Here is a 27,891-nt window from a genome sequence, read left to right on the forward strand (position 1 = left end):
CGACAAGGCATCTTAACGCACTACCAAATTACTATGAGCCATTTGAGCAAACAGTGACTGCAAAAAAATTATTTCATGAGCCCTAGGTTGCTGCAGAAACGCAGGGCAAAGTGAAGCCACTTGCACATTAGTCACAATAATTGGATCCCGTGGCGAGAGCCACGTCAGAGTGCGTTCAAGATGTCTTCACCGCTGCTTTAAGGAATCAAAAAATGACATTTTTTCCCACCACATTTACATTGCATGGCGACCTAATTGTCACAGGGACACATTACACTGATAAGGTGCGGTGCGCTCAGCCCAGCGTCATTCTTTTCCCCCGCACCATCTAGAAGGCGTCACATGACTGTGGAGCCGTCCAGATTGCCACCAGACCGCGACCTGACCTTATGGACACTTTTTTCTCCCAACTGGAGAAATTAAGACTTGTAAGACATACACCAGGTGCACATTCCAGACTGATAAGAAATAGAAATGAGGTGCACATTCCAGACTAATAAGAAGTAAAAGTGTTTGAGAACCAAGGTCACAGGCTGAAATCACACTGACTTTTATGCGATGGGAGTATTAACAGTGTGATACCAACAGATAACTTGTCAGAGAGAAATTGTTAGAATAAACAGGAAGAGCGTAGTCACAGTTTGAGGTTTCCCATCCTGTATAAGCTGTAGGGTTACAATGTGGACTGACAGTCAAGATAAATGTTCATGTGTTCTGTGGACATTGGGCAAACAAGAACTTTAAAACCACAACAGGAAAAGAAAGGTTGTGCATAAAGCACGTCTAAATAGTTATTTGTAAATGCAAAATTCACTTAACAGAAAATGACAATTACAATTGGAAACTGCCTTGCTGACAATGCAACGAAGGCTGGAGCCCAAGGCATGACCTCAAAGTCGACACTGCATTACTATAAGGGAAAATGAACACACACACACACACACGCAGCAAATCAACTTGACAATTTCATCTCACGCCAGAAAAAATGCACAACTAATTGAACGCACACATTGGGATAACAAAGGTGCAAACATTGCTGAGGACAGGATCAGCAAATTGGCAGATGGCAAATCCTGGCTGCCTAATTCATTGGTTGAAGGAGTAACATGAGTGACACATGAGCGTAGTCAAGTGTCAAGAGGGGGTAGTGTGATATGAAATTATTCCCACATACAGACTTTTTAACGGAAATTTTTTTTTGTAGCCAATATGTTATTTGTTTGAGATGGTTGCAATTAATATTTTCAAAATGGGTTACGTTGTTTCCAACAACATATGCTGATGCTAAAACAGTTGTAAAAGTATTGTGTAATCGAATTATCCCAACATTTGGAATTTCAAGAGTGATTTAAAGTGAAAATTACGCATTTTGTGAAAATGTTGTAACAAGTGGGACAGTTGCTGCAAATTGACTCAAAGCGTCATTGTGCATACAGTCTGCAGGACTTGTGGAACGCACTAACGGAACTGTTAAGGCCAGACTTATTAAGACAATGAGAGAAACAAAATGACAATGGCCCGACTGTGTTTCAATCACAGCAATGAGGATAGTGCCAGCCGAAGGAAGGACACTATCCCCTATCGACTCCCAGATTCATCAGAACCACCAGCGACTGGCACATCGGTCCCAGTCCACATGAAAAACATGTTTGACCGAAAAAGATGCAAAGACACAATTACTGGCCAGCGTGTTCTGATCCACAGAGATATCACGTCCGTGTGGGAGATCAACTCTTCTTCAAGGTGTTGAAACAATCTCGTTGGGACAGTGAATGCTGAGATGGCCCTCGCGAGGTGATGGCAGTGACCCCGACGGCAGCAAAGGTCGTGTTGCATTATTTTTATGACAAAGACGATGGTTAATCGTATGTTTGTTGCCCAAATGTAACATTACAACCTGATCGATGTTGAGAATGACGAACTCGAACTGGACACTGAAACCTAAAAACACATGGACCTTTTTGCCCCTACACGTGCACACACACACCACACATGAAGATCCGAGAGGTAAGGACGGCTGTCTCCTCTTACAACGAGGCAAGGGATCTCCATCAGAGTCACCTCAGGGACAAGCTCTGCGTGGAGACAGTGTTGTTATTTTTCACTCTGTATTTTGAAATGTTTATTTATATGTGGTCATCAGACCATAAGGTGCTCGTTCCACGCGGAAGGGAGGAGGGGAATTTTTCCCTAATGAGGGTTTTCGCCTCTCCACTGATGATCACACTGTTGTATGATTTCATTATGATGATCTGTTTTAAAGCCGTAACGCCATGATTTATTTTAAGTTGAGAAATCCACAACAGGGGGGAATGTAAGATGGGCTGAGGATCACATTGACCTCAAGTAACTTTATGTAATCAGTTTGTGTATTTCTAATCATGTTTTATACACTACTTGTATCATTAATGTTTGCACACACACACACACACACACACCCCCCCCACACACACACACACACTTACATTTATGCTTGCATTCTATGCATTTAAACCTGACATACTCTCACACCAGTCATCATGAAGTGCTTTGAGAGACTGGTTCTCCAGCACATCAGAGACTGCCTCCCCCCCCACAATGGACCCCCACCAATTTGCATACCGGACTAACAGATCCACTGAGGATGCCATCGACACTGCTCTGCATGTTGTGCTGGGCCACCTGGAACAACAGCGGAGCTATGCCAGGAAACTCTTTGTGGACTACAGCTCAGCATTTAATACAATCATCCCAGACATCCTCATCACCAAACTGGACATTTTCGGCCTACCTGCACTTACACGCACCTGGATTAATGACTTTCTGACCAACAGGCTCCAGACTGTGACGCTTGGCCCCTACTCATCCTCCACCCAAACGCTGAGCACCGGTTCCCCTCAAGAATGGGTGCTGAGCCCTCTCCTGTACGGTCTCTACACGTATGACTGCAGCCCGGCCCACGGAAACAACACCATCATCAAATTTACTGACGATACAACAGTGGTTGGTCTGATCTCAAAAGGAGACAAGAGAGCTTACACGGAGGCGATCCAGAGACTAACGGCTTGGTGCGAGGACAACAAACTACAGCTCAACACTGCAAAAATGAAGGAGCTCGTCATCGACTTCAGGAGGAACAAGACTGTGTCAACCCTCCCTCTACAGTAAAGGTGTGTGCGCGGAGAAGGTCCACACATTCAAGTTCCTGGGACTCCGATGACCTCTCCTGGACACACAACACCACAACAGTGATAAACCAGCGTCTGCACTAATTGAGGGTCCTCAGGAAATTCAACCTGGACAAGAAACTGCTGCTGGCCTTCTACCACGCGTCCATCGAGAGCCTGCTGACTTACTGTGGCTCTCCCCGAGAGCCATCTCCATGCTTAACTCTCACACACAACTATCCTTACCTTGTAGAACTGCAACATCATGTGTTTTTATTTATCCAATTTAGTATTTATTTTTCCATTTAATTATTTAACAGTAGTCCCTATTAAGTGCCCTTGTACAAACAACAAAAACCTGCAGTGAAGACTGCTTCCTTTCAATAATTCTGTTAGGTGTCAAGGCACAAAAAGGAATCGAGACAGTGACGACTTACAAGTCTTTGGATCCAGGAAGCTCAGCTACCTTTGCTACAGAGTCATTGATCAACCAACTGAACATGAGTTTGGACGTGAGACATTGAAAACAGTCCCAAAAAAAATTATGTGGACGACTGGCTAAAATCAGGCACTGATGAAGATACAGTTCTTACGCTGTGTGCTGAGTTGATGAACATGTTGGCAAACGGAGGATTTCGTGTCACAAAATGGTCAAGCTACAGCAGGATATTTCTTAATCCAATCCCGGAAAAGGAAAGAGCGCAAGGATTTCAAGATTTGGATTTGGATGAGGATTACTCGCCAATGAAAAGGACATTGGGTGTCCAGTGGTGTGCTGAATCCATCCAGTTCAAGTTCAAAACCACCCACAAAAGGTCGACCACTCACTAGAAGAGGACGGCTTACTTGCACCAGTAATATTGCCTGCTAAAAGGATCCTACAGTACTCGTGTCGATGGAAATATGGCTGGGATGAAGAACTGCCTGACACTGTAGCTGTAAATTGGCAAAAGTGGATCTCAAGTCTATCACAGTTGGAGGGATTTGTAGTTGACAGATGTGTTAAGTTGAAACAGTTTGGCGTGCTGGTCAGCTCCATCACTTTGCGGACAGCGCTTTTCGACTGATGAAGCTCAAGCCACCTTGGTCTTTTCAAAGATGAATGTTGCACCCCTGAAGACTCCAACTATTCCTAGAATGGAATTGACCGCAGCCACAGTTGCAAAAAAGATGGATGAGCTTCTGAGGAAAGAGCTTGATCTGAATCATCAGGAATTTGTATTTTGGACTGACAGCACAGCTGTGCTAAAGTATTTGAACAATAAGCCACCAGATTCAAGACGTTTGTTGCAAATAGGGTGGTAGCGATTCTGGAGCATTCTCAGACATTTCAGTGGCGATATATCAACACCGCTCTAAATCCAGCTGATCACGTAGCAAGAGGACAAAAAGTAAAGTAATTTTTGAAAAATGACTGCTGGCTTTCGGGACAAAGCTTCTTGCTCAGATCACAAGACCACTGGCCGAAAAACCTGGATCCTGGACTCCAGGATGTTAATGACCTGGAGGTCAAAAGAGTGACTCAAGTACATTCAGGCACTGGAGCTCAAAGATTCTCTGGACCAGTGGATGAACCATCATTCGTCATGGACAGCATTAAATCAGGCCGCAGCCTGGTTTCTAAAGCTGAAAGACTTGCTGAAAGAGTTAAAGGAAAAAAGAAAGGAGTTAATCACATTAGGAGAGGAAGGCAAGATGAATTTATTAAAAAAAACTGTCAAAGGAACGTGTTTGACTTGTGACGACTTGGATAAAGCAGAAAGATAAATTGTTAAATACTGTCAAAGGCAAAGTTTCAAAGAAGATTTAGCCATATTAGAAAAACAAAAAAGGGTGAAGAAAAGTGGCCCACTTTACAAGTTGAATATAGTACTCAAAGATGGTGTCATGAGGGTTGGCGAACGGTTGAGTCATGCAGCCATGCCTAAAACAGCAAAACAGCAAGCCATCTTGCCCAAGGATTCACATATCACACAGCTTGTGCTGAGATACATTCATGAGATTACAGCTCACGCTGGAAGGAACCACATGATGGCTAATCTGCATCAAAAATTTGGATACCAGGAGCTGCTGGAGTCATCAGAAGCTTTCTCTCCAAATGTGTCACCTGTAAAAGATTACATGGAACTACTGGCAAGCAACTTATGACAGATCTCCCAAACTCCAGGGTGTTACCTGACGATCCGCCTTTCACGAGAGTCGGCGTTGAAACGCCTAAAAACGCCTAAACCTGTTCCCTTCCAAACATGCCCGGTCATGTCTGGGTTGTCGTCGCCCTTCCGAATGCACCCTCTGCCTAAATTTGGGCATCCAGGCTGGCACCGGGCGACATACCCCCCCCCCCCCCCCCCCGAAAAGGAGCAAGCCTAAACCTGTCCCCCTCGACACAGGTCAGGGCATGTTATGACTGACGTCATTCTGACACCCGAACCCCCGACCCACCCCCCAGTCTCAATTCAGTACGTCCCCGATGTTTCTTCGTTGTTTCCTTTTCGAGACTGATTTCTTCTTAGACGCGTTAGCGTTTTTTATGGTCCCTCAGACGCTGTCCCACGGGTCATTTAGCCTGTCTTTGTGCCAGAACCATTAGCCCGGAACCTTCTTGAGGCTCATCCTTTACGATGTATTCTTTCCAACACACGACCGACTACATCTGTTGCAATATTTTTAGCAGCAGTCTGCAGGTGAGTCTGGCGACGCTAAACCCTTTTCTGATTAGTGGTGTCACAAAACGGAATAACTTGGCAAAGATTGATCCCAATCCACGCCCATATTGGACCGGTAATCCATGAAAACCTGATACCGTTCCACCCGCTAAATTTTCGTAATAATCGACAAAACGGTAAAGATCAGGGTGCATCTCCAATATCACAATTTTTTCTATCAGGATCTGAAATGTAGACTGACAATAACTTTTCCGTGCGTAAATACCGTGGGTTGATTCGGATCCATCTTAATTTAGATTCTTTTATCTTCAAGATGACTTCTACTGACTGGTTGTAATGATGATGGTTGAAGGATCTAAGCACAATGTTTCCATGGGTACCTTCGATAGGTATAGTTCTCAAGAGCGGAGCAAAAGCATCACCCACTGCCTGATGATACACCACGTCTGTATAAACATGCAGATGATACATGCCCGCTTTTATATCTGCAGGGTGGGGGGGGTCGCTGACCAGTGGGGTCCATAGCTAATCCATTCATCAGGAATCACCCCAAAAATGTAGGCTAAGGGTGCATGGAATCATACCCTGAAACGACCAATCACTGACCAGAAAGATTTCCCCTTTAACGCCGTGTATATGAGTCTGTTTTTTGAATGGATTTTCTTGAGAAGTGCATCCACATCATGTCCATTTCTTACCATATTATCATAGTAATCCATTGATATGGTTTAAGTATTGATTGCGAATTTGCTATTGTTAAAGACTCGAGGTATTGAAGTACCTGGTTTTGGCATGTGTCTACATAGTCAAAAGATGCTCGGTCTTTTGAACCATGCATGAGGCTATGATATTTCACTCCGGCCCATTTACCAACTTCCTTCAAGATCAATATGATGAGCCAGACTCACTCTGTATTGCGCGAATTGAATTGTCTATAAACACTTCCGAACTTGAATTGGCGGGCAAGGTTTTGTAAAATCCGCCATCGTGATTCAGATCCATGATGTCTAATGACAACAGTTCGACTAAAGCTCTTTTATTTATAGCGCAACGACTTCCGTAGCAGGTACCCAACTATTGTATTTCACAGGCCATCCCTTCCAACGCATGAGGAATTGTCTGTCCTCCGACGGTACGTCTTTTGATAATCTTCTCAACCTGAGAGATTTGATCCTTAGATATCTTGACCTTCTGGAGTTCAGGTGCATAGAAAGTCCCTCGTACGATTTCTCCATCATAATCTTTAAGCCTGTAAACAGGTGGCAAACGCGGTACACACTCCGCTTTCATAAATATTTCATAAATATTTGTATTTGTATTCTGTAAAACTCTTCATATTTCTTGTCAAAGAGACCTCTCACTTTTGATATTCTAACAAGATCTCCTGATTTAAATTAAATTTTTAGTCCATCATTACCCCCATGGGTTAGGTTGCTGTACAAGTTTTGAAAGACCAATAAGGTATTCTCTGGGGTGACATAATTGGGTTTCATTTTTATACTTGTATGGAAACGTTTATTGTAACTGTTGACTAGAGCTTGTAATACATCAATATAACGACGTGTGTTCTTGGCGGTGAAATATCTCCACATTCTGGGTTTCAACACTAGAACGCTTGTGATTTTCTTACTCCCCCTTTCATGACTGAATGGGAGCCGAATGGCTGAGGGGTTTTGAATTAACAAATCAACAGCCTACAATTAGCCACCTTTCCTTTGTAAATGCTGCCAGTATCTGCCAGATTAGCGGCGCTCACTGCTCAGACACACTGTCCCCAGCTCTAGCCCCCTACATCTTTACAACTGAATGGAAATTCATGAGGTTTTTTTCCACGGAAAGATACATTGACCAACAGAAGACTCTTTGCTGGGCAAGTCTCCAACTCCACATTGAGTGATGTATAAGCATCAGCAAGTGATTATTTCTCACAGAATAATGTCTAAACACTCAACAGGCCTCACCTGTCTTTTTTCTTAATACGCTGCAGGTTAGAACCAGCAGAAAATGTGAAGGGATACCCACAAAACTTTATACCAGAGAATGCCTACTGTACTGGAGGGCAATTGTAAAACTTTGTGATAGGATGAGCAATCCTATTTATTCTGAGGAAGTTTAAATTTTTATCTGATAGTATTTTTAGTTTTAATTTTAGTTTTAAATGTTTGTGTACGAGAGGACAGCTGTTACTTGCCAGCCACGTAATAATAATAATAGATGTTGCTCATGTTAAGTTCATGTTCAGATAAAACAAGGCTGAGGCGCTATATTGCGGTTTTGATAAGCGGAGTTTGGGAAAATAAACTCAAGTAAAACTGTCATTTATTTATTGTGCTTTATGAAGTATTGTAGTGTCTTCAAAAGACATGGCATCAGACGTTCATTTAGTCATCTCCTATGTCAGAGGTATTCAATTAAAAGTCACAGAGGTCCAAGACTAAAATTTCTTCCAATTAAAAGGTCCGAACCAAAGTCCAACTTCCCTTAATGTCTAGCCTATGTTCACATTTTTATATAGTGTCAATATTTACTCATTTTCAACATAGCGCACTTATATACTAAATATTTAGCAATGTTCCCATTAAACACCTTTGCCAGGCAAACAAATATAAGGCGTTTATTTCACATTCAAGAAAATGTGGCTCCAGGAACTTAAGTTTGCCACTTCCAGAAAAAAAACAGTAAAATGTCTCCTGCAGGAATATATCAAGTGCTAAGCATTGAGTTTACATCTTTTACCTTTTTTTCTTAAATCAAAGAGTTATCAGCCTAAAAAAAACGGAAAGCCTAATTATTCAAGTAAAACAGGTCAACATGTTCAGGACACAATAAAAATGGCTGTCTTCATGAAAAATTAATTCAAAATGAGCTTTGACACCACCTTTTCTTTTGAATATTTTTTTAACTTCTCTTAATGAGAAAAATGAGTTTGTGACTGCCCTGCCCAGTGACTTAAATCTGGGTTGGAACGGAGTCAGGGCCATTGGGATTTGGTAGATTATTTCACACATCTGGTCTTTGTGTTTTCCTTTAAATAATGTTTGTGCAACCGCATTTAAGAACTCCTTCACAACTTCCCCATCACTGAATGTTTTTTATGTTTCCCCAAAACTACTTTTAGTGAACATTCGTTTGCATGCCGCTGGGCTGTAAACGAAAATGTAAAAATATGTTATACTGCACTTGAAGTTCGATGTTTTTGCGTGCGCTCACCTCAAACTTCAGCGGATAACTTTGCAAAAATGGGCGGTGCTTTGTTTCGTAGTGGCGCTTCGCAATGTTGCGACGGTTTCGGAGCATATGATGCACACTGGTTTTGAATCGGCTGCAGCCAGAACGAAACTAAATTTCTCCATCCATTCATTTAAAACAACACGCATCGACCTTGCTAACTTTTTAGCAAGGCATACTGTCAGCAGTATTCTCTTCCGGTCTGCTGCGCAATTGGCAGTGGATCGTAAACAAAAGATCTGATTGGCTCAAATCAATGACGCTTTTTCTGTATTAACTAGAATTGCAACGCCAACCTTTGCGAATGCGCCCTGAAAAAAATTCATCATAGATTGGTCATGGATCCGGTCCGAACCATCGCGCGGTCCGGATGCGGACCGCCATTTGGTGATGCCTGTCCTGTGTTATAGTTACAACACGGCTGCTGTGATCTGGCGCCGACGGCAACACAGAGCAACCTGTATCGTCATCATTACGCACGGCTCTCCCTCCCTCTCTTCTCCGTCCGCTTCTTTCATTCTCGCACAACCCTCCCATCCAATTCGTTGCAGTATTCTTAATATTCCGTGGATAATAATATCGTGTGGACGTAAGGCTTACATTACAATTGTTAAAGTTTAACATGACTCTTCCAATTTTGCGTCTTTTCCCATCCCGCAAGAGTTGCGAAACTTCCCGCAGTAGTTTCGGTCACTTCCATTGCCTCGGCACTTGCGTTGTGTTGTAGCTTTTGGAATAGTGCAACTGTTCAAATGTGTTGTAGCTTTTGAATTTCCGTTGTGGTTTTGAAATAACATGCAATTCAATGTCGTTGTGTTTTGGCTTTTGCAATTGTTGTGACCTTTCTCAGCCACCGTGAGTTTGACCTGTTTTGATGACAAAAATATTGGTAAAAAAATAAATTGTTAAAAAATAGATATAAAGATAGATGGAGTTTGTAAAAGTGTGGAGTAGTCTCTGACTCGTATATGGATGGACAAACAATGCCACTTACTTAAATTGCCACTTGCTATGCCCGCCTAACTTGAATACATTGGTTCCTCTGGTGTTTTCATGTTATTAACTTTCTCTGGAGCAAAAATGCCACCCTGTATGGCATACGATTACACGAATAATTCTAGGAGAAGTGCTACATCTGCATTTCATTGACAAGAATGGAATTTAAAATTTTCACTTAAGAGGTTAATTTGCAGCTATTTATGCTAATGTGTCAATCACAAATCATGCAACTGAGATAACGTACTCTGAATGGTTGTTGTAAACAGTGAAATTGTTCTTTGAGAGGTTTTCATGGCCATACAGGGATCCCATCTTAAAACGCACTGTGAAAAGAATAACAGATGTTGTCGGTAATAAAGACAACGTAAGATGGCTGCCCTCAGGCTTCAATCAAAAGGTGTCTTTTGATATTACATTAATTCAAGCAACATCAATTATCTTCCCACAGTTGTAGCTGAGTACAGAGTAGAGAGTGGTTGCCACATTTGCAGAACAATGGTGAACAAACTGTTCCGACAACTTGGCTTGCCCTTTGGTCAAGAAAATTTGAAAATGCAAATTGCTGGGCTGTTCACACCAGGGTCAGGATATTAGTCCAAAATGTATCCAGCCATTTGGCTGCCCTTCAGTCTGTAAATGAAGAAAATCCAAATGGCTGCCCTTTAGGCGTTCTAGTGTTAATTATTTATGCACCTGTTTGAGACTATATTAGGCGTAAGGACCACGGGTGTCAGGTCAGGCGACTTGGAGTAGAGCCACAAAGTTTTTTTTTTACCTCTCGTTCACGAGAGCATACTACTACCACGCTTTATTGATTCATTTTTGATGCCTCATTCTTGTTTAGTCACTTTTGGAACTGATTCAGAACTATCGAACTAATCAGAAGTCAGAAAACTAAGCAAAATGGTGTGATGGGTGGTAACATGCCCATCAAGGTGTATAAAACAAAAAATTTAGTCAATCTGTCGACCAAATGATAGATAGTGAAAATGAACTACGTATCACAATGGTTTGATATGACAAAAGGGAAGTACTGGGGGATACAGTTACAACAGAGTATAAAAGGAGTATATGTATGTCGTGAAATGCGCTATATAAATAAAGTTGTCTTGTATTGTATTGTAATTTTGCTGCATGGATGGGTGGGGGTTGAAATTTTTCGTAGGATAGCGACACGGAGATCTGTCAGAGGCTGTCTTAGTCTCAATGGTACCAACTCTACCATATTCATCTACTTATCAGACTAACATGGCTACCCCATTACTCATATTATTTTATGGACACCACATCATATATTCACTAAAATTACCTGAATATTTGCAGTTCGGTACCCGCAGATTTTTTTTTCTTTTAATTTCATTATGATTTAATGTTTTAATTTTTTGGGTCATTTTTTTGTTGCCATTCCTCTTTTTTTTTCATAGAAAACTTATCTTGAATATGAACAGCTGGCCACAGTTGCCCATCCCCGTTTCATGTATGTATGTATGTATGTATGTATGTATGGATGTGAAGAACTGGAAGGACAACAAAATATATCTATCCACATACACTTCAAAATACAATTATTACTTGCGGCATTTTTGTGAAGCCAAGCATCGACCCATGTGTGTGTTCACATACCTGAGGTCACTCTGCAGAAAAAGACGGCTATTGCGGAAATTGGCAGCGCTTCCCAAACAGCATGTGACTTCCCTGTTCTCCTGCATGATCTTTATCATCTCAAACATGGCTGGAAATAAATCACAAATGTAACGGTAAGCAGTGAATATTAATTTTTCATTGGAAAATTATCTTGACTCTTTCACCAATAACATTGTATCATAAGTACAAGTGTCGACAAAATGTTGTATTGCACGAAGACCATCGCTCTAAATCAGGGGTGGGCAGACTTTTTGATTGGTGGGCCACAATGGGTTCTAAAATTTGACAGAATGGCCAGACCGGAGCAAATGGATGGAGTGTTTCTCATTGGAAAAAAAATACATTTAATTTTAAATTAAAATAGACAAAAGCATTACAACAAAATATCTGTGTTTGACCCACCAGAGTATTGAGAAAAAAACATAAACAAGGTTTATTCATTTAATTTTTTTCAAGTTTGGCGAGTCGGATTAAAACGTTTAACAGGCCGCACGTGGACCACAGGCTGCCCACACCTGCTCTAAATTATGGTCATTTATCTACGTATGTTCACTGTGTTGTAATGTTATGTTGTAATGTAAACGTTTGTGAAATAGTTCACCATTTCGGTACAAAGGAAATGTTTGTGATTTTCTGGGAATGTTGCAGCTTAATAACTTTATTACAGAACATTTTATTTTAGAAAAGTGTATCAAAGAGGTGCGTTAATGCGTTAATCAGTACCAAAGTAGCTGTCAATTTCTAAAAGGCTGGCAATCCATGTTAAGGTTGTCCCAATCACATTTTTCTTTTCTTTTGACTTTGAATCAGAATCAGAAATCCCTTTATTGTCATTGTACTCAAGTGTGCAACGAGATTAGAGAGCTCCCCTCTCCCGTGCAATACAACAATAATTCAATTAAATATATAAATTAGAGAGAGAATAAATAGTGAGAGGGAAAATAACTCGAAATAGGATATATAAAAACACATCACGTCGCTGTTCTGCAAGGTAAGGTTGGTCGTGTGTGTGTTATTATTGAAAAGAAACTGTTTCTCAGTCTATTAGTCCTTGATTTGATGCACCTGTAGCGCCTGCCAGAGGGCATCAGGTCGAACAGGTGTGAGTTTGGGTGGGTATTGTCTTTGACGATATTGAGAGCCTTGCTGAGGCACCGGGCGGTGTAGATGTCCGACAGTGAGGGGAGAGGGCAGCCAATAATCCTTTGCGCTGGTTTGACCGTCCTCTGGAGCCTCACTCTGTCCGTCTCAGTGCAGCCGCTGTACCAGGTGGAGACAGTACGTCAGCAGGCTCTCGATGGACGAGTGGTAGAAGGCCAGCAGCAGCTTAATATTCCCTTTATTAGTCCCACAATGGGGAAATTCGAGATTCGAACCCAGGCCTCCTGGGGAGACTGGGTCCTGAACGCGGCGCCTTAGACCACTCGGCCATCCTGGCTTCCTGTCCAGCTTGAATTTCCTGAGGACTCTCAGGAAGTGCAAACGCTGGTGGACCTTCTTTACCACTGCTGTGGTGTTGTGTGTCCAAGAAAGGTCATCGGAGATCTGTACTCCCAGGAACTTGAACGTGTGGACCTTCGATGCAGAGGGGGGGCGGCACCGTCGTGTTCCTCCTGAAGTCGATGACGATCTCCTTTGTTTTTGCAATGTTGAGTTGCAGTCTGTTGTCCTCGCACCAAGCCGTCAGTCTCTGGACCTCCTCTCTGTAGGCTGTCTCGTCACCTTCCGAGATCAGACCGACCACTGTCGTATCGTCAGCAAACTTGACGATGGTGTTGTTACCATGGGCCGGGCTGCAGTCGTAGGTGTAGAGGGCTTATAGGAGAGGGCTCAGCACGCATCCTTGGGGGGAACCGGTGCTCAGCATGCGGGTGGAGGACATGTAGGGGCCGAGCAACACAGTCTGGGGTCTGTTGGTCAGAAAGTCCTTAATCCAGATGCGTGTGAGGGCAGGGAGGCCGAGAATGTCCAGTTTGGCGACGAGGATGTCCGGGATGATTGTGTTGAATGCCGAGCTGTAGTCCACAAAGAGCATCCTGGCATAGCTTTGCTGTTGTTACAGGTGGCCCAGCACAACATGCAGAGCAGTGTCGATGGTGTCCGGTATGCAAACTGGTAGGGGTCCAGAGTGGGAGGAAGGCAGTCCTTAATGTGCTGGAGAACCAGTCTCTCGAAGCACTTCATAATGACTGGCGTGAGAGCAACAGGACGGTAGTCATTCAGGAGGACTGCGGGTGACTTTTTGGGGACAGGAATAATGGTGGAAGTTTACAAGCAGGAGGGGATGACTGCTTGAGTCAGGGAGCGGTTGAAGATCCTGCAGAAAACATGTGACAGTTGGTGGGCACATGCTCTGAGGACCTTGCCTGGTATTCCGTCGGGTCCAGTAGCTTTCCTGGGGTTAATAGCCAGGAGCGCGCGCCTCACATCGTGTTCCTCTACGGTGAGTGTGGGAGAGTTGAGGCATGAAGTGCGGGGGTATGACGGTTGGGGCGAGTCAAAGCGAGCGAAGAAGCAGTTAAGCTCCTCTGCCAGCGATGCACTCGGATCTACAGATGTCGTGCTGCTGCCTCGGAAGTTGGTGATGCTCCGTAGACCCTGCCACACCTCCACCTGAGATCTGTCATCGGTCGATACCCCGATCCGATACAGATTCCAGTCCCCATCCCATATTTCTTAAAAAGTATACGTATTAAAAGAAACGCGAAGAAAAAAGATATTGTCTCTTTTTTATTGGCATTTTATGACTTCTTTAAACATCTTTGCGCTATTTTGCCTGTGATCAACATTAAAGATTAAAAACTCCAACACTATGAACTGCAGCTTAACATAAAATAGGAAGGGGAATAAAAAAAATAAAAAACAACTGAAACTGGCCTGGTATATGAAGCCACTAAATTGTTACATTTGAGCTTCGTGCAACATTAGACTAAAAGTCCAGTAGTAAACACTATAAGCAGCAGCTTCACCAACAATATGAAATGAAAAACAAAAAGTGCCACTGTACTGTACTGTACATACTGTACAATATAAAGTAAGGCAAATAAAGACTTAAATTTGAGCATAGTGCAATATAAGACTGAATAGTCCAATTAGCAGTTTAGTAGACAGTATGAAGAGCCGCTTGACTTAAGACGTAAAATCTAAGCAAAAAGTGCCACTGGACTCTTTGAAATAAGGCTTTATCATCAATGTGCTTATGAATCAACTAAATTCCATATGTGTACTTTTTGGAACCACACACTTATATTTTCCTAAATTCGCAAAATGAAAATGAAAATGTATGTTTCTCTTCAGGAAAACCATCATCCAAACAAACTAAGATGTGAGGTTATTACACTACTCGTTAAGGGCATTTGCCGCAGAACTAAAGTCTCTTGCTGCAGAGGGGCAGAGAAATATTTGGTTGCAACGGCAGCCAGTGAGTGGAATGGGTTAGTGTGTTCTTTCCAATACTGAAGTGGATCACTTCACTTAGCGATGGTGAGCTCTGAGAGGTAGGTCTGCACTTGCACTTCTGCTAATGAGGTACTCACCGACAGGGTCTGTGACTCACTCTCTTGTAAGATCTCCTCAAAGGCCCTATCCAGGCTGCTGTGAGCTTCAAGGCATGGGGACTTGCTCACTAGCTCCGCTGCTTACCCTGCTTCCTCCGCTTCTTCTGCTTTGACAGCCATTTTCTCCTCCATCTTGTTTGCCAATTTCTGGGTTAAGTATTTCTAGGCAAGTCAGGGTGGGGGACTTGGCTTTTTCACTTTCTTAGGGCATCTTTTCTTTCTACTTGTAAGCCTCCTATACTGGCGGCTGTTTTTTTTGCCGGCTGAGCCCTTGGAATCACGGCATGTGCTGCAGGAGTCAAATGGCGGATGAGTTTGGTTGTGTTGATTGCAGACCTCACCCTCCCAGGCCTTGAAACGCCAAGTTTACAAATGGAGCAGATTGCACCAGCGTTGTTGCCGAAAAGTGTTCCCAGACTGCTGACATGTTCGTGCGCCTTCTTCCTTTCAAGCTGCTTGTTCAACTGATGATGTCATAAACACATCCGACGTAACGTTAGCAATACCTTGTAGTACATTTTATAGCATTTATAGCGCCCCCCGTGACCCTCGCGAGGACAAGCGGTACAGATAATGGATTGATGGATGTAATATTTCCGATCGATCTAATCAGTATCTAATGACAAGTCCGAGTCTGCAACCACGTGATCATGATAGTTAAACATATTTTGTTTGTGTTCCTTGGCCCTGAATAGTAAACCCTGGTAAACCTACAATTGGATTATCATTTTTCTTTTTTTATACGGAAGCTACTCCCATATAGCTGATGATTTGCATGTAGGTTTCAGAGCTCCGCTGGGCCAGAGACCAACAAAGTTACTGTGTCTTCAAAGAGTTTGGTTTAAGATTATTTCTGTTTAGCTTTTCCAGAATCTCTGGACAAAGGGTCAAGACTCTAAAAGCGCAGACACAGATAATGAATTTAACAAAGATATATATTTTACAAAAATATAATTCATATGCGAGACCAACAAAGTGCAACAAAGGACGCTGGAAAACACACCAGGAAAATAACGACGGCAACGAAAAACGCTTGCAAATGGCAAGGAACAAAAAACTATATGAAAATCACTTGCCGCTGAAGGACAAGGAAAATCAATTCACTAAAGAGCACGAACGGGATAATCAATTAACAAAGAAAACACAAATGAAATAAGGACATAAATCACGGAAGGCAAAAACTAAATGACAATTTCAGGTATACTTTGTAAAATTTTTTCCACAAAAAATTGGGGGCTTTGATGGAATTGCTTGGATAATGTGGTCTGGAAATCCGTTGGACAGTAACTGATCATCCTAGAACATTTTCACTGCAGGCTCTACTTCACGAAAATGCTGTACGAAAACAATTTAGAATCACTGTGATCCCGTCAATGGAATGGAATGAACATTTGTTATTGTACATGCACAGGAGTATATTCATGCAGGCAGTCCACGAAATATAAGTTAGACTATGAACTGGTCTGTGGCAGACAGCGAGCTAGCGTGAGCCTCGTAGTGCGGCGCGCCCAATCTAAGTATTAAAGACAGAAATAGCACCCTCAACTGGTGCTGCGCCCTTTGGTACAGCGCGTCTTTTGGCCGTAAAAACACGGTAAGTACTTCCACACAGAGTCAGGGGAGGATATTTGCAATATTCTCCGTGGCAGGACGTCTCGCACTGGCTGGAGCGTAGGCAGGCCTGGGGGAAGCGGGTGGTGCACCAAGGCATGCCCTTGCAGTTTCCCCGGTGTTGGAGAATGACCCACGGGACGGAGGAGACATCCACCATCACAAGCGGCAGCAACGTGCCATGGTCTATCAGCAGCTATGCAGCTTCACAATGTTTACTTTGACAGCTGGGCTCCACGAATTGAGCCAAGTCTGCAGCTCTCAGAGCCCTACACATTTATTTGCAGTCAGGATTTCTTTAATTGTATTCAGGATCCAAACCATTTAGTGATTTTTAAACCAGAGGTAGAATTTAAAAAATTTATACTGCAGCTCCTTCCAAGCAAGTTTAAAGCCTTCAGGACTAGAGAAATATGTTCTGATTTCTTTGTTCTAGTCAGAAACCGACCGGCAGCGTTCTGAGTCTTGGTGGAGTAAGACAATTGGTGGTTAGCGGTTTGGTGAGTCTTGGGGTGAAGCATGGTCAAACGCTTTGTAGGATTTAGGGGTGAAAACATGGGTAATGGAAGTGGTGTGAGTTGAATTCCAATAGTGACAAGACTGCTTATTTTGTCAGTGAAATCCGGCAGGGAGTCGTACATAGACAACGGTTTTGTAAGGTCAAGTTTATGACATAGTTTGGTGGCAATGTACAGTCCCAGGAGTAAGCCCGGTGGTGGTGTTTGGTAGGATGAAGAAGATTCCAAAATGTGGGTTATATTCAGCATTGGATGGGGCCCAGTTCTTTTGGCAGATGAAGAAAAATCAATCTGTTCTCGGTGAGTGTGAGAGATTGGGTTTTCTTTGTGTGCTTTTTGGGCTTTTGGAGTTGAGCCAGATGTATATTTTTGTGGCTAAATTCACCCTTTGCTTTTGGAAGTTGGGGCCCAGTGATGCACACTTTGGAAAATGTTGGCAGTCAGTACTTAGATCCAGTGCTTTTTAAGATGAATTCCCACTGAGAACGCCCGTTCAGAAATACCACTTTATTTAGAGATTGCATTTGTAGAAGGTGAACAAAGTCTTGCTTCAGTATCTCTGACTGTTGGCACGTGGCTGTTCAGTAGCAATCTTCTCAACTTTTTCAGAAATATCAGACACAATGTGGATGGAGGTAACCGTCTGTTAGCATGCTCGTATCCACTTTTGGAGATATTGGTTGTGTTTTTTTTTTGTTTTGTTTTTTACATGTCTTGCCACGTTACACAATGCCACACTTTGAAAAACGTGCAGGACTCTCTCATGCAAACTTTACTACATACCGAAAATTACGTTCAGTGAGGCCGTGATTGGCTGTTGCAGATAAGACTGGCCATCAATCAAACAAAAATGACATTACGGTTTCTTTATATTGTTGTATATTATGTCTTAGAGATAACCAACTCAATACCAGTATTTCACGATGCAAAACTAGCGTCATTGATAAAAAAAAAGAAAAAAAATTATAAATCCGTTCAGCAAACATTTTGGTCGGCGTGCTCCCATGGCCCAGTACGTGGTGATATTTCACATTGGGTCAGTGGTTCACCTAGGGTGGCTAAACTGACCTCCAGTCCCTGACAGGCTGACAATTACTCTGTCTCAGGTAATTCCCAAGCTCAAGTGGCGGGGAATTCTTGCCTCTGCTTCCCAGACAGTTGTCAGTTAATTTTCCTGTTCCAAAATGAGGTTGCAAGCCTCCATGCACACTTTTACATTCACACTATGATTTTCAAGCGCGCGTTGGACACACCGTTGTCCTCTATCAGTTTTATAGACTATCTCTGTCTCTTCACGTAACATTGACTAGTATTCTTACGGTTTTACACAGTTTTAAAGACTTACTCTGTCTAGTCGTAGAGGAGTCCGCCCTCCTATATCCACGGAATTTAACTACTTATTCGCAGAGGATTCCGCCCTCCTTTTTTCGCGGAATTTAACTACGTACTTTTAATGTGCACTCATTCATCTCAGTCGGTTCTTACTTCCCTTCAACCTTCAGTCTCCAGTAGCAGAGTCGAGAACCAGGTCCAAAACCGAAAATCTTTGTCGTGGCCACGATTGTCCCCAGTCGTCGGCTCCGCCCCTGGACACCTCCAGTATGTTGGGCTCGCGGCTCGAAGGACCAATTTTATGTCAGGTTCGTCAATCAGACATAATATATTTTCAAGGTTTATCTTACCCCTGGTATTCCGGCTGTCCCTTCTGGTTCAGTCGGATGGTGATCGAGCCGAGCGTCGGGATGTTCTAGCGAGGCTGGCCTCACGATGAGGGTTTTAATACTATTTGCTGTGCAGTCTTCCGCCAGCCATCACTGTTCCCTCCGCTCGATCCAGCCACCATCCAGCTCGAACTTTGAAATGTCACGGGAGAATCACACCAAATGTGGTGGAGCGACCCTTACCATGACAAGTAGGAAATTCAGAGACAAAATAGACACGGACACCACGTGGCAAGAGTCTGGCGGCCAGGAGAGATGATACCCCAGTGATCGGGTCGGATCTCCGAAGCGTCCTACAACCCCCCTGGGCCTTTTATTGAGAATCACAGGTTATATCACAATACAGGTTTACACAACAGTATCAATGGTATGTTTATTCTGGTCAAAGCTGTTGTTTATCCTGCTCACGTCCGCACTCCTTTCATGTTTATTTAAAGTTGTTGGGTCGCCTTAACATGGGTGCAGGTGGCTGTTCCCAGAGTTGTTATTGTGTGAACCAAAATTAGCAACAAAACCTATACCGTATAGTTAATGTTGTGCAGTGTGATATTAAACTTATCTTTATATTACATTTGTTAACATAATTGTTCCTATGTTATTTCTCTGTAGCCACTTCATAAGAATTTCTTTCGCAGTCTTTACATTCTTCTTTAGCATAGGTGCCGTCGTGGTTGCAGCAGACTTTGATGTCAAACATCTCTTATCAGGATTCAGCACGATGCTGCAAATTCTCTCCTGCATCTTCACTCAAACTGTAAACACTCAAGCATAGTCTACTTCACTAGATTGCAACATGTTATATGCACTACGTATTAAAATAAAGCTGCGTCATGGCAAATGTATAATAACCTCTTAATATTATTCTAACAGTGTATTGGCGGATTACGCACAAAACGGGCTGGGCATGTTTCTGTCAGTGAAATGAGCGTCCGTGGGCACTTGACCCAGTTAGGGACGAATTAAAGGATGGACGAAAACCCACTTCCATACTTGCTTAGTCCATCCTTTCTTATAAAAAAACCTCGTCTTCTGGCCTCAGTCCCCAAAATGGGCATCCGCCCGTCACTAGGATCAGACTACAAAAAATGCTGTCATTACCTCCTTTTTGGGATTTTTGTCGACTTCATCTTCTGCCAACCTAAAATAAGGAATGACCGTAGCGTCAACGTCACTTGCCGAGCGCTAACTCCTAAAGAAGTCAAGATTTCGAAAACATACACAACTATAGACATCAAAGTACACAAGACTGAAGTCTGTCGTAAAGAACATGTCTAATGTCACCTGATGTCTGCTACTTGGCGTTACCCTTCTTCAATTGGAAGGAAGCATTTGCAAAAGACAGGGCTAATGCTGCCACGCTAGCTGTAAGTGAGGTTTCCATCTCACATAACATTGCTCGATCTTTTTCCTTCCACCTCGCTTCCCGTGCGTGGGAAAAAAAACTTCACCGTGCATGATTTGTCTATTTTGTGACATGACTGCCATTGTATCTTGGAGTGTGAGTGCATGGAAGTGTCTGTCTGATGGCTGTCGGATGTGTGCCGCAGATCTCTTCAATTAATGCGTCTATTAAGTTTGAGCATGCAACAGACGATAGTGTGCTAGACATTGATCCACGACAAATTAAGACGCATACTCGCAAAGTTGGCCAGCAGTCAAATATTATGATGATGAATTTGGATGGATATTTCAAACAAAAATATGTTTAACGATGGTACGCCACCAAGTGGCAATGCCTGCTGCCGCTCATTTGTTTTTGAAATAGAAAGATATTACATCCTAAGAAGGCATCATCTTACCCTTCCTATCTTTTAGCGTGTGTGATGTTACTAACTGAAGCTCGGCCGTCAGCGCCGTGATGCGAATGGCTGTCAATTCGGGTGACCACGTAGCTCATTGACAAGCCCTGGACGTGGATTATTATTATTATTTAGTTATTTTTTAATGTTCCACATAAAGCAGCATTTTAGGGGCCGCTTCGGGAGCATCAACGTCGGATAGTGAGCTTCATGACAACCCCGGTCGTCGTGCCTAGGTGAAATTTCAAAACTGGATTTTGAAAAATCCAGCACGCCAGTGCACAACCCTAGCGAGGATATGCAGTGCAGAAAACGGATGGATGGGTGGCTGAATGGCTGAATGGATCGACAGAAGCTCCAGCGAGCAGGCTGACTCGAGAGCCAAGTGTAACTGCACTGGATGTGTCTTTTTCGGATGAGTGGTGTAGGCGTACCCCCCACAGTGGCATTGGTGAAAAAAAAAAGTAAGAGAAGCTAACAGAGATAAAATTGTAACGTAAACATACAAAAAAGCCTTTCGATTTGCACTGTGATTGTGTGTCTTGGTGAATTATCAAACAACAACAAAAAAAATAAACAAAAACAGAAGAGACATGACAGAAACTGGACATAAGATGCTAATTTCCTCATTTTCTTTTAAGTCAGCCATAAAAAGGCTAATCGATTAGTGTTGTTTTCAGAGGTTGAAGTGGGCTTTACTAGATGTCCACATACATGTTGGGGCCGGTTGGTCCCGTAAATTTGACATTATTAGCGGTGTATTTAAAATGACTTTGAATGGAGAATTTGTGATGGGTCCCTGAGGTAAATCCCAACAAGATATGGAGGAGGAGGAGGAGGGGGGCTTGGTGATACTGCTCATTACCAGGAGTTGTGTTTTAACTCCATAGTTTTGTATTGATTTATCCAAAACAAATTGATAAAATTTAAAATCCACACTAATATAATTTCCCTTATTAAAAAAATAAATAATAAAAAATACATACTGAGCTTGGTGTTGAAAAATGGACCATGCATGATCCATTTAAAGACCTGGTTGTGTCTCCATGTGTATTTGCCTTGAGTGAGGCTGGTTTTGCAGCATACCATGATTTGCTCGAGCGTTGCTGGGGTCGCACACAGGGGGCACGCTGGGTCTTTTCCAATCCATAGTTGCAGATTTATAGGAGCACATCATAAGTTTTTCGAATGATGAAACTCAACCTGTTGGATTCCATGGCCCAGAGTTCACTCCGTGAGAGCTGTTTCTTCTCGACACCCTCCCAGCTCATCCAGCGTCCATTTGGCTTGTGTTACCACTTTGGGACGTCTGGTTGCCTCCTCCCGTCGGCGCACCTCCTCTACAACCATGTAGAGGAGCCTAAAAGGAGTTACAGTTCCAAGGCCAAAACCTCCTCTGCCTTGTTAGACATGACCCATTACAGCACATGGAGGAGAGCAGATTTCGCCTGAACGACAGTGGTGGTAGGGGTCCACTTCCTCCCAGTTGCCAGGATTGGAGAGGCCCTTCGTACTACAGTATGCGAAGAAAATCAGTGAGGGACATCACCAGGCTCACCTTGGCGCACTTGAGACCTTCAGCCAAGCTTGAAATTGGCAGTGACAAGACTCCGTCACTGTAAAGTCCAACGCTGCCGAAGCACTTTGGAAGTCCAAGCCACTTTCTAACGTGGGCTTTCATCTGCCTTTCCAAGCACTGAGCATGGCATATAGGGACCTCAAACATGGTCAATGGCCACTGGAGTCTGGGTAGTAACCCATACTGAAGGCACCAAAGCTTCAATTTCCCTGCCAGTTCAGTCTTTTTGATCTGCCTAAGGCTGTTGGCTGTGTCCTGCCGCAGTTGTATAAATATCCACAAATAAGATCATAGGGCTGAAATTCCGAGATGTCCTCCAAATGGGCTACTCAAAATTACGGTGACGTTTCAAGCTGCATCACTTGCCATAAAATACACGATTTAGGTCATGCAAACTAACCATTATTATACTCAACTCATATTTATTCAACAGTGCTTTCATAACAGCTCTAGCTGTAACAAAGCACTCTAAAGAAGAGCACTGTGGAAAGTAGAATAGGTCATGTACATCAGTCATCAATTTTTTTTTCATGAATTAGTTACGGAGGATAGTAAAAGCGTTTGGCGTGCATATTCCATAATTTTTAGAAATTTCCACCAAGATGGTCGCCACTTGTCACATTAACTGCGTCAACTTTCCTCATGATTGCAACACACATTTTTCTCAAAATTGCAACATACACTTTTCTCACAATTGCAACACACACTTTCGAGTACTGAACGTGACACATACGCTGATTGTACCATACATATATTACATACATATACTCTATTTGAATGTAAACTGGATTAACTTTTCCCCCTTGCGTGTTGGCATTTCCCTACCCCATAATTGATGAGACAAGCCCAAATTCACAGCCCAATCTTTATCTTCTTCTCAAAAGCTGATCTTATTCCAAATGAACACAATGCAGCGAGGATGAGAATAGACGCCTTAATCTAAAAAGAACAAATTGAATGTATTTGGAATAAAGAAAAAAATGTGATGCAGCAGAGTAGCAGTAACACAAGTAAAAAAAACAATTTAACTTGATAAAAAAACAATGCACTCCAGCGCAAACATTTGTGGAAATGTCTTTTTTGCGAAACTGTACAAAATGAAAAAAAAAAGAGTGTATGAAAATGTAGACAGAAAAATCTGAACATATTCTACTTCGACTGGAGCATAAGGGTTTAGCTTTGTTTTATTTTCTAGAGGTAGCTCATTCAGTGGAAGAAGACATACTGTCAGGGGTGCAGTCAGTGAAGAGTGGCACCAATAGAGGCACGTTGTCTATGTTCTTCAAATGTGGACGAACCTGGTGAATGCCACGGGGAAGCTTTGCCTAAAGACAATACAAGAATGAGAAACAGGAGAGCAAAAATGACAAAACTGTTTGGTAAACTGGAAGTCATTTGTCTGATGATTTGACTGGATATGTCACATAAATTGTAGTTATTACTGGTAATTAAAAAAAACAAGTTCTAGCATTTGTTAATCATCTCAATTAAAGATAATTGTTACCCGGTTGCAATCTTCCAGAAAGCTGGGCACATCACTGTCTGTGGGCTGGAAACTTGCCAGGTCCGAATGTACATCCTCTTCTGGCAGCAATGGACCTTCTGCTTCATCCCGAGAATCTACTTCATATTTAATGACATTTTAGGGTGACACTCAGAAATAATGTGAGGAAATAGACAAGATAAAAACATTTTCCACATATGTAACAACCACAATGGCACCTCGGTGAGTGTCTTCATGGAGGGAGCCATGACAAGGGCTGGAAGGAGCTCCTTCACAGGGATCATCTCCATTCGAAGTCAGTGAGATATGACAATTCCAACCTGTCTCTAATCCCATCTTCTCAGCAAAAACCTACAAGCACAAAATAGTGCCCGAGTGGATCAGACTTAAAAAAAATGCTGGGGAATTTTACAGGCCTATCTATTAACCAAATCATTACCGGCTATTTTCAAAGCAGAGTTACCCATACTGCCAGCAGTTTTAGAGCATTCTTAAAATTAACAAATAATACTGTCTTCTGTGACACTGTAAGTACCGAACCTACCAAAAGAATGAGAAGACTCTTCTTTCAAATAAAAAAAAATATGTTTCTAGTTTTTAGTTCTTTAGTAATCAGCAGTAGAATACATGTTGGCTTCACCAAAACACTGGTTTCTGACAAAAAAGCAGAGAAAACAGGAAAAATAAATGTGTCAAGCAGATGCAGATTTTATTGCTTCGCGACACATTCAACTATAAAATAATAAGAGTGAGGGAGGGCTTTTGATGGCAAAATAATTTATCATCAGACATAACTAAAATTTACGCCGTGAACTACGCTGACTCACAGCATGACGCAAGTTGAATGTTAATGGCTTTCTTATGTGACGCTCCTCAATCACTCCTCTACTAACATAGGAATTCTCCAAAACGACAATCTGTTAAAATGCCTCGTCTCGTTGAAAAGTTCACTTGAACCTAAATACAAGTACAATAAGGATTTTGACAAGTGGAAGAACTACTCCAGAGCTCCTACACATTTAGAGGAGCAAGGCCTCGGGAAAGACTGAGGACACAATGATAGATACTATGTCGTCCAGCTGTACTGGTAATGCCTCGGCGTCCCCCAGGAAAAGCTGGATATGACGTGGCTGCTGGTGTGTGTATATATATATATATATATGTATATATATATATATATATATATATATATGTATAAATATATATATATATTCTTCTTTTCCTTTCGGCTTTCGGTAACTGATTCGCTGTGGCGACCCCTGAAGGGAAAAGCCGAAAGGAAAAGAAGAATATATATATATATATATATATATATATATATATATATATATATACACAGTGAAACCCCGCTACTTCGCGGTTCACCTTTCGCGGGTTCAGTGCTTCGCGGGTCTAAAAAATAATCGGGGGCATTGTAGTTTTGCCGAGCGGCACAATGGGGCGCTGAAGCGGTTAGACGGCCGGCGTGCGCCGAAGAGGAGAGTGGACGAAGAAGAGAGTAGACGAAGAAGAGCAGGTTCCCCCGGACACGATTGATGGCGACGTTTCGCGCGGTTCGGACCGTATCAGAGCTCCGGCCGGCGTGCGTGGCAGTTAAGCCGTAGATGAGCACCTTCCCCGGGCACGGGCGGTGCCAAGCGGGCCCTAAGTTTAACCGAATGGAAGCTCCCGAGGAGGAGGGCATGCTCGCGTCACAGTAAGCCGAAGAGGAGCACCTTCCCCGGGCACGGGCGGTTCCAAGCGGCCCCTAAGTTTAACCGAATGGAAGCTCCCGAGGAGGAGGGCATGCTCGCGTCACAGTAAGCCGAAGAGGAGCACCTTCCGCCCGGGCACCGGCGCAGCGCGAGGCTGTCAATTATGAATGAATAAATAAATAAATGAAGAATGCCACCTTTCATTTCACAGTCATGATCCGTGCCTGTCATGCCGCGTGTGTTTTTGTTTTTTCAGCTGTGTGGGCGTTCCTCCAGCGATCGTCTCGTCAGCTGCTGCGAGACGCGCTGATTACACTGACTATATTGTGATTATAATAAATATCTTTGTATCACCACCCTTTTTTCCCGGGTCTGCGTTTGGAGAGTCCTGTTCAATCCTCCAGCTCTGCTGGAGGATCATAACATTCACAGGGCACACCGGACAGCGTACCAGCAGGTAAAAGTCGAAGTAATTAAATAAATACAAAAAGAAGTAATTGAATAAATACAAAAATAATGGCTGGGGAATAAAATAAGTTTTAATAATAATTTTTTTTTGTTATAACATGAATTTCACTCTCTCTCTCTCTACCAGTATATATATATATATATATATATATATATATATATACATATATATATATATATATGTTTTATTTTTATTTTTTTTTAAGCATTTTTGAAGGTGTGCCGCTACTTCGCACCTATATATATTTATATATATATATATATATATATATATATATATATAGGTGCGAAGTATATATATACACGGTGTTTTTTTTTGTCTTTTTTTTTTTTTTGAAGGTGCGACGCTACTTCGCGGATTTTCAGTTTTCGCGGGTGGTCTCGGTCCCCATTAACCGCGATAACCGTGGGTTCACTGTATATATATTCTTCTTTTCCCTTCAGGGGGTTGCCACAGCGAATCAGTTACCTCGATCTAACCCTGTCTTCTGCATCTTCTGCTCTCACCCCAACTACTTTCATGTCATCATTAACTAATTCCACAAACCTCTTCTTTGGTCTTGCTCTGGACCTCTTGCCTGGTACTTGGAAAAGATGTCCCTTATTAATCCCACAATGCGTAAATTTGCAGTATTACAGCAGCAAAGATACAGATCACACAGAGAAGGTGGCGTAATGTAGCCGTGAATGTATAACATTAACAGCAGACATTCAGAAAAAGCAAACGTATGCGAATATCCCCATGTATATAGACAATTACATCCCACAACATAGATATATATATGAGGAAACACTCCTAATGTCTGTGCATAGTACAGAGGGAAGTCTGCCCATGGTGCAGGATGGGAAATAAATAAAAAAAAACCTGCAATGATAAAAAAAATACTGCAATGATAAAAGTACTGCATGGTAAAAATACTGTAATGATAAAAATACTGCGAAATGATAAAAGTACTGCAATTATAAGAATAGTGCAATGGTATGGAAAATACAGCATTGGTCAATACAAGTACACCCTTGAATAATAGTACAGCAGTAGTGTGTATTGCATCCTAGGACTGCACAATTGCACTAATACACGCCCGTTTGTAGAGTTGACCCAATGTTCTTGTCTGACAGCAGACGGCAAGAGGAGCGGCAAAATCGCTCCTTCGCACAGCGAGGGTCTAATAGTCTATCACTGAAGGAGCTGTGGAGTGCTGTACGAGTGTCATTGAGGGGGTGGGCTGGGTTATCCAGCATTGAAGACAGTTTCGCCATCATCGTCCGGCCCCCACTGAGTCCACAGAGTCCAGGGAGCAGCCCCGGACAGAGCTGGCCCTTCTCACCAGTTTATCCAGCCTCTTTTTGTCCCAGCCCGAGATGCCTCCTGCCCAGGAGACCACTCCATAGAAAATGTCCAATGCAACCACCAAGTCGAAGAAGCTCCTGAGGAGTGTCCCCTGAACGCAAAAGGACCTCAGCCTCCTGAGTAGGAACAGTCTGTATCTGTGTTGTTGCTCCAGTCCAGTTTAATGTTCAGATGAACACCCAGGTAATTATAAGTTGAGACCCTCTCAACTTCTGTTCCCTGGATATTCACTAGTGCAGGTGAAGAGTGCAGACGCTTGCAGAAATCCACCACCAGCTCTTTGGATTTCCCAGCATTGATTTGGAGGCCGGATGTCAGAAAGAAAAAAAGAAGATGAGGCATTTCATGCTTCACGTAATTGCAAAAACAAATCAAGACATTTGAAAGAAAAGTCCTGGTGATTGAT

At 42.6% G+C, this 27,891-nt stretch overlaps 1 protein-coding gene across 16 annotated transcripts in view; it reads right to left on the minus strand.

The window, feature by feature from the left end:
• tmem94 (transmembrane protein 94) overlaps nucleotides 1-27,891 on the minus strand; it is a 299,501-nt gene that overhangs the window by 93,563 nt on the left and 178,047 nt on the right. For 14 of the 16 annotated variants that reach the window (XR_015839981.1, XR_015839982.1, XR_015839980.1 and 11 more), the window contains 4 exons: nucleotides 24,191-24,323; nucleotides 23,973-24,091; nucleotides 23,694-23,793; nucleotides 11,663-11,771 (listed from right to left, as the gene is read on the minus strand). Coding sequence is in view for 8 of the 16 variants with exons in the window: in XM_088283675.1 (XP_088139801.1) it covers nucleotides 11,663-11,771; nucleotides 23,694-23,793; nucleotides 23,973-24,091; nucleotides 24,191-24,323 (461 nt within the window). In the remaining 8 variants the exon portion in view is untranslated. The remainder of the gene's footprint in view (nucleotides 1-11,662; nucleotides 11,772-23,693; nucleotides 23,794-23,972; nucleotides 24,092-24,190; nucleotides 24,324-27,891) is intronic. The other 2 variants (XM_088283673.1, XM_088283679.1) reach the window with 1 other exon arrangement.

Source organism: Idiotropiscis lumnitzeri, chromosome 20 (assembly GCF_059441095.1).
Source record: "Idiotropiscis lumnitzeri isolate Australia: NSW breed Sydney's pygmy pipehorse chromosome 20, RoL_Ilum_1.0, whole genome shotgun sequence".
Lineage (NCBI taxonomy): Eukaryota > Metazoa > Chordata > Actinopteri > Syngnathiformes > Syngnathidae > Idiotropiscis > Idiotropiscis lumnitzeri.